The sequence below is a fragment of the Triplophysa dalaica genome, chromosome 18 (genome assembly GCF_015846415.1).
Source record: "Triplophysa dalaica isolate WHDGS20190420 chromosome 18, ASM1584641v1, whole genome shotgun sequence".
In the NCBI taxonomy this organism is placed as follows: domain Eukaryota; kingdom Metazoa; phylum Chordata; class Actinopteri; order Cypriniformes; family Nemacheilidae; genus Triplophysa; species Triplophysa dalaica.
Genome location: NC_079559.1, coordinates 5,160,373 through 5,171,941, shown reverse-complemented (window position 1 = coordinate 5,171,941; position 11,569 = coordinate 5,160,373). Strand labels below are relative to the sequence as shown.

The window sequence follows — 11,569 nt, the reverse complement described above, 5'->3', positions numbered from 1 at the left end:
AAATTTTAACATTTGGTGGTTCAAATACCTATACTAGACATCTCTCCTAATTTGTAAATGATTTGTTTTATTTTTATTGCATGATTTTCACAGTCAGGTAAATGCAGTTTTCAGGATTGTCATATACATAACGTTACATATTCATCATAAATGGACACATACAATTAAAATAAAGTATTTTTTTATGTTCTATATAAGGCATCCCTTCTCAATTCATTAGGTATTATTGCTTTAAGATTGTGCATTTTATTTCACAGAAATCCTACAAAGTTTTTGTCTCCTAAAAACTGCATCCTTTTTTTGACCTAACTCATGTTTATTTCCCTTTTTTAAAATGGATTTTTTTTCAAAGTCTGACATTTTTTGATGTTTATCAACAAGGGTTCAGTCAAATATAAACAGATGGTTCAATATATTCATAACAAATTCATTCTCTGAGCATTTTTATGTCACGTCCATAACGTCGGAATTGCTCACTTTGCTTCACAAATCAGATCGCATTGACACACTGCTGTTGAAACATTTAGATATTTTAACTATTAAGTTATTAATAGTGTATAATAATAATTAATAAATTATTAAGTGCATTTAACAAACAAACTTTGATTTCAAAATGGTTTATTGCATAGAATAGGAACAGTACAAGTATCTGGGCTCATTCAATAAATTGATAAAACATCAAATGTAAATCAGACTCCCTTTTAAGTATCGAACCATTTGATGGTTACAAATGTAAACTTTTAAACAGTACAGAAGCAGATGGCAAGATGATCAATCCACACCAAGTAAGGTAATTAATAGGTTTTACGTACTAGAGAGAAAATATATACATAAAGATGACAAAATTTGGCATATACAAGATGAAAAAACTGTGCAAATTAGCCCATACTGGCTTTGTAAACAGGAAAACCCCGTCAGACAGAAAAGAGTTATATTAACATTTCTTTATACTTCCAAGTATGAGTTAACACGTTTTTCGTACCTGAAGACACACACACACACAAGGATGATAGCAAAAAAAGAAAATAAAAATGAAACAAACATAAAAAGACAAATTGTCTACCTTCATCTTGTTCAAAAGAAGCTCCATATTTAAAGCATATGAAAAGTACTTGCATAAAATTTGCCATGGATCTTCTGAGTTTTGAATCCACTGTGACACTATGAGTGAGAACTCCCAATAACTTACAACAAGTCAAACACCTTAAATAAATAACAATAAAACTGACGGACAACTATTATAACTGAAAAAACATTAAAAGTTACTCTGCAAAACCCACATGAGACTTCAACTCAAGTTACAGTTCAGATCAAACTGAAGTGATTTGAATTCCATTTAAGAAATCTGAGCATCCCACACCCACAACACCAGAACTGTCTCCCATATATGAATGTCATATGCACTTTAAGAGGCGCTCAGCTTCGAATACTGAAAGTTTTGGGTTTTTTGATGCTTAACAGCATTGGTGGCTTTATCTTTGGCTTATCTGCAAACAGCTGAGCTTCACTCTCCGTTGTGGGAAAACGTCTCGAGTATATGTCAGGATATTCCTTCTGAAACTAAGAGAACAAACAAAACGTTTGTTTGATTTTCTGCTGTATACTGAACTGAAACTTTCCACAAAAATGGTTTGAAAAGTTATTTAAACGATTGCAAAATTACCAACTACCACAATTTGCTATTGTCTTTTGGACATGTACCATAGCACAACTTAGTTCTTTTGACGATATGGAAATACCGCAATTATAAATTCTATCATCATTTAATCACCCTTAAAAGTAAAACCTGTCTATGACTCTTTTCTTCTGTGAAACACAAAGGCAGATATTTTGAGAAACGTCTCAGTGGTTTTGTATCTTTACAATATAAGCCGATGGGGACCAGTGTTGTTTGATTCTTAATGTTCATCAAAATATCTTCTTTTGAGAGTCATTTACAGGTTTGAACGACATGAGGTTGAGAAAAATATTTGAATTTTGTTTTTTGGGGTGCATTGTCCCATTAATATCATGATATCCAATACATAGACATTGAAATGTTCCTAGGAACAAGCATCACCAAAATCATGGGTTAAATCCTCATGAACAGATAAAAAGTCACTTTGGAATAATACATCTACCAAATGTAAAACTGTAAAGAAAAATGTTAAAATACCAGTTTTAGCTTCTTTTTCTTCTCTTTCACGGACATGTTCTTGTCTTTGATGAGATTCTCCAATAGGTCAGCAAGAGCTGCCTGAGAAACTGAGAGTTTCTGCTCCTCAAACACGCGAGGGCTGATCTGCCTGCAGAATGAGAATGTCGGCATGGCAACAGCAGAGCCTGGGCATGTGGTCTGAGATCAAGAATGCATTCAAATCAATGTTAGGGGGGATGAAGGGTGTCAAACAAAATATAACACGGAAGACCAACTTAAATAAAAAAAGTCTGATAATTTGTGACAGTGGTGGGCCATGAGGACTAACCAGTGATTTCAGATAGCTGATGTGATCTTCTACTGCATTACGTAGGTACAGGGGCACCTGCATGATGTCCTGGTGGTGATCCATGAAGAACGATAAAAGCCTCGTAGCCAAAAGCTCGTCCAGATCATCCACCTCCTCACAACTCAACACGCATCTGGAGAACGTCTGCACCAGCTAAACACAAAAACATGAACATATTCCACATTACGTTGAGTATAAACTATATGAACTAGAACAGCATGGCAATAATTTGGAAAAATGAACACAGCAACATGTTCCTTGCACAAGCTCAAAATCTGTTCTTCGTTATCAACATCCTGCAGTTAAAGTAAAGGTACTAAAGCTGTAAAGTCTTCCTGACCAGTGTGCGGGTTCCAATGACGTCATGCAGTCGTGGCATGTCCACATTCTGACTCATGCGCGAGATCATTCGCAGGAGTAGCTGGAGCTTCCGGCGACTGGCAGGTGGCAGGAGTAACGTACAGAGCTGAAGGGCCTCGATTGCCACGCGCTCCAGAGATGGCTGCAGCAGACCTGGAATGATGCGATGTATCCCACATGTAACCACAGATATCAATCAAAACACAATAAACACACCAGAGAATAAGCGGAGGGCTACAGCGTTAAAGGAACAGTTCATACCAATGTAAAGTCTGTCATGTTTGTCAGACTTCGATATGTCTATGAAGGCCTAAAAGGGATAGTTCATCCAAAAATGAAAATTCTGTAATGCTTCATTCATTTTCATGTCATTTAAAAGCTGCATGACATACTTTCTTCTGCAGAACACAAAAGAAGATATTTGTAAGAACAGTGGTAACAAAACTACATTGGATCCAATTGACGTCCATTGGATGGACACTAAACCACCAAGACCTTTCTCAAAGTGTCTTCTTTTTGTTACACAGAAAGAAAAGTAACAGACAGGATTTAAATGACATAAGGGTGAATAAATAAACAGAATTTTAAATTGTTGGTGAAGTAGAAAAACAGGTTTGGTACAACCTACAATGAGACAATGACTTTTTATTTTGGGTGAACCATTCCTTTAAATAAAATCAAACTAAACAGCACATTTTCAGCATCTATGCAGGTCACTACTGAAAATCTAGCAAAACTTTAAAGGCAACTACACAGCTAAGATTCTGAAAACAGACTACTATAAAGTATATTTCATACATTAAAAATGTATGCATCACTTGTTAATTGGAAAGAGCACCATAGATAAAAGCCATCAAATACCGTACTGTTAAGTATGCAGTGGGAACCTAATTCTTGATTCAGAAATGAGCACGTTTGGGTTAAACCCAAAGAACAGCGTAGCTTTCATTAGTATTAGGAATTACAATCAATGTTAGTTTTGCAGCCACAACATGCACATGCTCAAGCACACAAAAATCACATCCTAAAGATTCTATGTTTTTTTACACACTCATGCTCTCATGGTCTTACTTTGCTCAGGACTGAAGCGGCGTGCTAAAGGAACCAAAGGAGGCCAAGCGGGTGCAGGTTTGCTTAGGTCCAGAGAGCTCTGACAGCGTCTGCTAATGGTCGGACCCGTTCTAACATCCATGCAGCTTCCATGCAAACTCACAGGCCAACCGGGAGCTCTGAGGTCAATGCTAGAGGAACAGTCTGGTCTCATTGTAATTTCAGCCACAGGAGCGTGGATGCTAAAACTGCTTGTAGACATTTCAGTGTTCTCCTCTATGTCAAGCAAGTTACCGATGCTTCTGGGCCGGGCCCTGGGGGGTTTCTGGTTGGGTCGACGGAAGTCTGAAGGTAGTCGGGAGCTTGTACTGTTGCTGTTAGCATTTTGGAACTTTGGATCAGTCTCACCAGGACAAGAGCTTGCAGAAACTGCAGATCCCTCATGATCCAATTGAGAATTTGTTTGGGGGAACGATTTATCACTGCCAGAGAAATGAAAACTTTCCGATGACCTGAACAGTTCTTTTTTGGTAAAAGAATCCACTGAGTTATCTACAATTCCCTCCATAGAACAACTTCTGGAACGCAGCCGGCCGACTTGAGCTTCTAGATAACAGCCACCTAGCCGGTCTCCGGCGCTGGCTCTTCTATCTCTAAATATGGGCTGCTGTGCTCTATGTCTTTCAAACTTAGTCTCTGCTTTAGAACTAAAAACTTCCTTCATAGGGGATTCGACTTCATCACAGACTTCTTTTCTTAATAAGCTCATCAGTAAACATTCAGTTGATTTGAACAGGTTGGCAGCGTTCAAATGCTGGGCTTTGGTTGGCTGAGGGTAGGTCGGTTCCTCCTGGTTTTTACGCTTCCCGCATTGAACTTTAGGAGCCTTGATGTAGCCACACATAACTAGCAAAGGACCAGACAACAGAACATGAACAAAAAAAAAAGGCAGGCAAGAACACTTAAGAACGAAGGAAGAAATTCAACACAAAGCAGACAGGGTTAGTCTTGAACATTATTTGACAACACAAAAGCAACGAAGTCAGTAGAAAATGTGTGACTCAACGTTTGTTCTGTCAAAGTAGTTAGACACACATCCCACCATTTAAATTCCTGAAACCAATGTTTAAAGAGACGGTGCTCCCAAAAAATGAAAGTTCTGTCATCATTTACACAACTTTATGTTGTTCCAACAATATGAAGACAAGAAGATAATGATAGAATTCACACATTTGGGTATCCTATGAGTGGATATTCAAAGTATGTTATGTACATCGCACAAAACGGAACCAAATATTCAAGGCAAACATGTTTGTGCTTCTCATGAGAGTGAAACTTAACAAACAACTGTCTTTAGCAGAGAAACAATAAAACTTCTGTTTTATACATACCCAGGATGTTTACAAACAGTTCATAATACTGAAAAGTAAGCAGGGGCTGAGAAAGACTGTAGAAATAGTCGGAGATCGTTTTAAAAACATCCCGTTCAAAGCCTGGGTACGATGGTTGATTCGAGTCGTACTTTGGCCCTTTGATTAAAAAAGAGCAAAGCATTATTAAAACCTATTTATTTCATATTTAAAAAAATGTCAAGATGTAGCAAATCACAACAGAAATAGATTGGAATTAAACATTCTGCATAACTTACAGTTTGCAAGACATTTCATGGCAGACAAAACCCAATGTGGCAAATCCTCTATTTAGGGGGAAATAAGAAATAGGATAAAAATGTGACGTTGGAAATCTATTTTTTCAGAATCTTGGGATGAGACATAGATTTGGTCTACCTGTCTTGTCCTCCAAGGAAACAACTCCGTGTTTATTCACTTTGGTCATATTATACACAATGAACTGAGGATTGACTTGGGCTGGATCCAAAACATCATCAAGACACCATGATCCCAACAGCTTCTGCAAACTGAGGTATCAAAAATTATCAGGATCACGTCATCACACACAAAATTGAGAAACTGTGTAAAGGCAAGAAATGTTATGCCTGATAAAAAGACATTCTACTGATAGCAAAAGCCGCTAAACTGCCTTTTTGTTGAGTGTTTGTTCTACCTTCACAATCTAACCGGTTCATAACTCATATTAACTAGATTTGGAGTGCCAATACTAAGAGCTCATAAAAAACCAGTGATCACAATAAGCAGTATGATTTCGTTTAAAATATCTCAATAAAAAATGGTGTCAACATGTTTTGGAAGCACCATGAGAACCCCATCGTATTATCAGACATTGTACTTTAGTACTGCCATAGTACTTTTTGTAAGGGACTTCAGGAAGAGATAAGGATGTTATGATGGTGTTAAGCCAGGCACCTCTACGCATACAAACTATGCAAAAACAACGACAGATGGTGTGTGGTGGGAAACTTACTGCGTAAGTGTTACATTCTTCCAAATCACTTGAATGTCGTCCTCTGTGAGTTCCCTACAGCACTCGGTCTCACTGAAGACAGATTCCACAGTAGAGTCTTGTGTTTCTGGATCCACATTTTCCTGTGTAAAATAACATAGTCACATTATCCATCTCAAACAACCCATTTAAACTTTTACATTATCAATCAGTGAAAAAAGTACCGAAAATTCTTTGTCAAACTTCTTCGAGGTTCTGAATTTAAAGAAACCCTCCCTGTCCATCATTGATATGCTCTTTTTCCTCTTAACAGGGGAGCGGTTGGGAATAGGCTTCAGCGGAGATGTTGATGGAAATCTGGAACACAGATAACATATATTACTTCTCCTTGAACTTTCAATGAATACATTTGAAAGATTCCCCAAACATCCACGGTGTAACACCTGTACAGGTGGCTGTTGTCCTCCAGATCTTCCATTCCCCATCGACCTTTCACATCCTCAATAACATGGTTCTTGAAGAACTTTTTCAGCAGCTGGACAGTCTGCTGTCTGGTGACCTCAGGCCCAAAATTGCTGTTGTTCTTCAGGAGCTCATTTAGCCAGTCCACAGCTGCTGATGCAGTGAAGCAGTTCGCATAAACTCGGAAGTGCTGCCTGTGTTTCTTCAAGGGCATCCCTGCCCGGAACAATTTAGTCACTTCATTCCACTGGAAGACACACAAATATTGCAATGTGAAGATTAGTGCATATTCTGCATAGAATTATTTGTCTGTATAATTATTTATTTTTATTAACTGTGTTATAAAAAGACAGTTTGCAGAATGATCAGCTTTCTTTAGAGACACTTCACTTGTTTAGTAAAAACAGTCAAATAAATATACACACATTAAAAACTATACACGTCAATAATCCTGTAAACTATTGTTATATATATGCAGAATAAACAGGAGAGACTCACCAGTTTAGTGGCCCTGTATGGACCCGGGGTGACGATGTGAGAACTCATTGAAAAGTTTAACGGACGTATCCAACAACTATACGGCCGCTTTCATAATACAAACGCCAAAAATTCGAGGTTACTTTTGATAATTGAATGCCATTCGTAAAACGTTTTAATCAGTGATAAATATAACAAAACATAAATGGCTAAACATTAGCTTGTTACTGGTTGTGTCAACGCATTAGATCCATACACCCGTTTGAAATTACGACGCAAAGCTTCGGAAGCATGTGATTGGATCGTTTGTTTTGTCACATGATTTGATAACCCGACAGCCATTGGCTGCTTGTATTGACAGATTGTGATTTTCAAAATAACAGTCTGCGTAATCCTTTAATGTCTTTAGGTTTTATTTAGATATATTTCATTATTTTATTTTATCTACTTATATTGTTGTTTATTCCAAGTAACACCAGCTGTATTTGTAATTCTAAAAAGACTACAATTCCCACACACCATTACACACACAAGATAAGAGTTTCATTTCCGCCTTTATTACCGAATCCGGGCAACAGTTAATTTACCGATTTTTTTACTGCTCGGCAAATATTAAACGGGTTATCTGGTGGGTTTCGCATTTTTCCGGTTCATCACATCGAAAAACATTAACTTACTCAAAGTAATGATAATATGATTTTATTTCAATGCTAGTTGAATACGAGTCGTTAGAAAGCGATGTGTTGCTAGCTTATTGCTGTCGTCAATGCTTCTTATCAGGCGTGGCTAGAGAATGTAACCGATTTATCGTACAGTTTAAATACGGTTAGATAAGTCATACAAAGTATAATAATGGTACATAACGATGTAACAAATGTTGATCCATACAAAACGACATCTGAATAGTTGTTTGCAAACTAGCTAACTAGAATTGCAATGATTAATTTGTATTGGCTATTGTATTATTTATATGTAACCTACCGTGTAATCATTAACATTTTTTGAGTAAATGTTATTAAATGTGATAGTTTGTTTAGATTTTTGGTCTTTATATACAAAGTCATAGCTTTCTGAACAGTTGTTAGTAATCTTTTCTGAAATTAAGATTCTCAATGTTCTTTCTTAACAGTTATTTACCTACGTTCTGTTAAGTACATTGATTCTGTTTGATGATGTTATGTCACAAATCTCTGTCTTTCCCTTCTAGCATCCAGTGCTGAAGACATAGTCAGAAGACCATGATTGATATCAAAGCATGGGCAGAATATGTGGTGGAATGGGCTGCCAAAGATCCATATGGTTTTCTCACAACGGTTATCCTGGCATTGACCCCTCTGTTTATCGCCAGTGCCCTGTTGTCCTGGAAACTCGCCAAGATGATAGAGGCCAAGGACCGTGAGCAGAAGAAGAAACAGAAACGGCAAGAGAACATTGCAAAAGCCAAGAGAGCAAAGAAAGATTGAGCTAGAAACTCTGCAGTGTAGAGGGGTCAAAAGAATTGCCCAATCTCCCGACACAGCTCCTGTATCAACTCTTGTAAAGCAGGACATATAAATGGGATCCGGAGCAGGACTGGAGGTCTTTCTGAAGGGCTGTTTATTTATCTCAATGGCAGGACTGCAGTACTTTTATAGAATATGATCAATGCAGTACTCTGCATGACTTCGCAATACTCTGCATTCCATTTTTACAGTTTTTTTGCCGTTTAAATGTTAACTCCACAAAAATCTTAAATTATCTTTTTAAATAATAAAAAACTATGTGATCTTTGTCTCAAACTTGTTTAATGTCTGTGTGAATATTGCAGTATTCTTAAACCTTTTACATAATAATATAAGATTAATTGCAAGAAAAACTGTTATGCTGTAAGTATGCAAAGCACTCTTTAATTTACCCTCATCATAAATAAACTGCAAACAAGTACCACCTTTTTCAAACTAGTCTCAACTATACAAAACTTGATGCAGAATGTTGAAGCAGACCAACAAAAGCATATATTGATCCACTCAAATACTTTTAACCCTATGGCATAAATATTCCACAGCAAGAATAACAATGTTCTCTGAAAGTCAACAGTTTGATTTATCCAGACTATAAGTCATCTTTATAGTCATTTCAATATATAATATAACGTTACACAACTATTTAATCAACATACACAGTCGTTCTCACAAAGTTCTTAGTATTTCTGCTCTGAATGAAACATGATAAGGCTCATAAGAAGGCTTCTAATAGTCCTATTTTTTGGTTCCTGGAGATGCCCAGGACCCTGGCTGGAATGTGTTGGCAGTGCTTACAGGCTCCTCGCTGACTTCAGACTGTCCAAACAGTGTGGCAGAAGCATGGCCTTTGACCTGAGCCTGAACAGGACTAGCCACCAAACCTTCCTTGTACTCTTTGGACTGCAGGGCCTTGTCCCTCTCCTCTACTTCTTCAGCTTTAATTTTTATGTTCTCCCTATAGAGTTCATTCCTCAGCAACTCCTATAGACAGTAAAAGAAAAGTATGTTCAGAATACATTTTGTAATATGTGACCCTGTATCACAAAACCAGTCTTAAGTAGCACCGGAACATTTTTAGTTAAAGTCAAAAATACATCGTATGGGACAGAATTATCTATTTTTCTTTTATGCCCAAAATCATGCGGATATTTAGTAAAGATTATGTTCCATGAAGAATATTTTGTAAATTCCCTATGCTAAATATATCAAAACTTTATTTTTGTGAGTGGATGGCCATTAACAGTGCCCCTTATTAACAACTTCAAAGGTCATTTTCTCAATATTTTGATTATTTTGCACCCTCAGATTCCATAGCTTTAAACGGTTATATCTCCGCCAGATATGATCATATCCTAACAACCTATACATAGATAGAAAGCTTAATTATTCAGCTTTCAAATTATGCAAAAATCTCAATTTCGAAAAATTGACCTATAAGACTGGTTTTGTTTTTCAGGGTAACATATGCTGTAATGCCCACCTTATGACCATCACAGGTTGTCATTATTTTACCTACATAAATTATTTTAATAAAATGCTAACATTTCTGTTCTTGGCTCATAAATCTGATATAATACCTCTATAGTAGGCGGGTGCTTCCGTCTGCCTCTGATCCAAGCTAAAGAAAAAAGATTATAGTAAGGTAATTTAATAACTAAAAATACAATTATTCAAAACAATTGTCAAATGTAATGCAAATTAAATCCTGTCCAATACTGTAAGGCTACAAGCAGTTATACACTTGTCTATAGTTTAAGAACCAGGATTGAAATATTGGCTTTTATTTACATCATTATAAAAGTAGTATACAATATTACATTATTTGTTTAGGTTCTTAATTGTTTTGTTTATTACCATCCCATTCAGAGGGAATGCTGCATGAGTACTCCATCTCTGCTGGATTGGCAGCTTCCACCAGGCGTCTATGCCGAGTAACCCTTCCTGCAGAAGAAAAGAATGAATGTGAATGCTAATGAATTGTGTTTGCCTGTTAAGTTGAAAAAAAACAAAACAAATATGAAACAATTAAGTATGCTGTTTTCAACCAATAGCTACAGCTGATCAAGATTGTTGACACTTCGTTTCATTTATTTACATTTAGTCATTTATTAGACGCTTTTATCCAAAGCAAGAGGGTAAGCAATGGAAGCACTTGGGACAGCATAAGGACAACAAAATGCATAAGTGCAATCAAAAAAAGATTATGTATTTAATTCCCTTGTATATTTCATTTATTTTATTCATTATATTTAAATGGACTGTTCATCCAAAAATCTGTCACCCTCCTCATGTCAGTCAACGTTATGACTTTTTCTTCTGTGCAACACAAAAGTAGATTTTTGAGAAATGTTTCAGTAGTTGAAAACAAGTCAATGCAAGTCAATGCAGACCAATGTTGTATGGTAATCTTCTTCAAAATATCTTCTTTTGTGTTCTGCAGAAGAAGGAAAGTCACACATGTTTGCAATGACATGGGGGAGTAAATTCTGAAAGGGTTTTCGTTTTGGGGTAACATTAAACTATCCCTTTAAATATAATGATAAACATAAATGAAGAATTAACGTATTTATAAACATGTTACTCTTCAAAGACTTAACTTTCGCATGACCTACCTGTCCATGTCTTCTGCTCGGGTACGTTGTAGTATTTATTTCCAAAATTATCCGTACCGACGTGCTCTTTGACCACTCCAAATGTTCTTCGCAAGATAGAGGTAAAGCGGCTCATAACTTACAGTTAAACGACAAATATCTGTCAAAATATACTGTTCAAGTGCACATACATAACAAACACATGCACTAGTACCTTGTGTCCTATGCCTAGAACTAATACTGTCATATGATTGGCTCCTGCGCTTGCCACGACCAATCA

General features: G+C 36.7%; 3 protein-coding genes across 5 annotated transcripts; 1 reads left to right on the top strand and 2 right to left on the bottom strand.

Annotated features, from left to right (window-relative positions):
• Window positions 1-607: 607 nt before the first annotated feature.
• On the bottom strand, window positions 608-7,463 carry depdc1a (DEP domain containing 1a). Of its 2 annotated transcripts, XM_056772251.1 has the most exons (12): window positions 7,218-7,463; window positions 6,701-6,966; window positions 6,482-6,614; window positions 6,279-6,400; window positions 5,684-5,814; window positions 5,545-5,592; window positions 5,288-5,425; window positions 3,918-4,802; window positions 2,827-2,999; window positions 2,466-2,639; window positions 2,156-2,335; window positions 608-1,560 (listed from the first exon to the last, which is right to left on the bottom strand). In XM_056772251.1, the coding sequence occupies exons 1-12, from the start codon at window positions 7,263-7,265 to the stop codon at window positions 1,417-1,419; spliced, it is 2,442 nt and encodes an 813-aa protein (XP_056628229.1). In that variant the 5' UTR covers window positions 7,266-7,463; the 3' UTR covers window positions 608-1,416. The 2 variants fall into 2 exon arrangements, with proteins under 2 accessions (XP_056628229.1, XP_056628230.1); XM_056772252.1 differs by lacking the exon at window positions 3,918-4,802.
• A 261-nt stretch (window positions 7,464-7,724) lies between these two features.
• Window positions 7,725-8,974, top strand: smim15 (small integral membrane protein 15). 2 transcript variants are annotated; one of them, XM_056773444.1, is made up of 2 exons: window positions 7,725-7,824; window positions 8,404-8,974. In XM_056773444.1, exon 2 carries the CDS (start codon window positions 8,435-8,437, stop codon window positions 8,657-8,659), a length of 225 nt encoding a protein of 74 aa, XP_056629422.1. In that variant the 5' UTR covers window positions 7,725-7,824; window positions 8,404-8,434; the 3' UTR covers window positions 8,660-8,974. The 2 variants fall into 2 exon arrangements, with proteins under 2 accessions (XP_056629422.1, XP_056629423.1); XM_056773445.1 differs by lacking the exon at window positions 7,725-7,824 and adding an exon at window positions 7,859-8,021.
• A 146-nt stretch (window positions 8,975-9,120) lies between these two features.
• ndufaf2 (NADH:ubiquinone oxidoreductase complex assembly factor 2) lies at window positions 9,121-11,508 on the bottom strand. Its single transcript, XM_056773443.1, has 4 exons — window positions 11,311-11,508; window positions 10,553-10,639; window positions 10,276-10,316; window positions 9,121-9,679 (listed from the first exon to the last, which is right to left on the bottom strand). The coding sequence occupies exons 1-4, from the start codon at window positions 11,423-11,425 to the stop codon at window positions 9,434-9,436; spliced, it is 489 nt and encodes a 162-aa protein (XP_056629421.1). The 5' UTR covers window positions 11,426-11,508; the 3' UTR covers window positions 9,121-9,433.
• Between the last annotated feature and the right edge of the window lie 61 nt (window positions 11,509-11,569).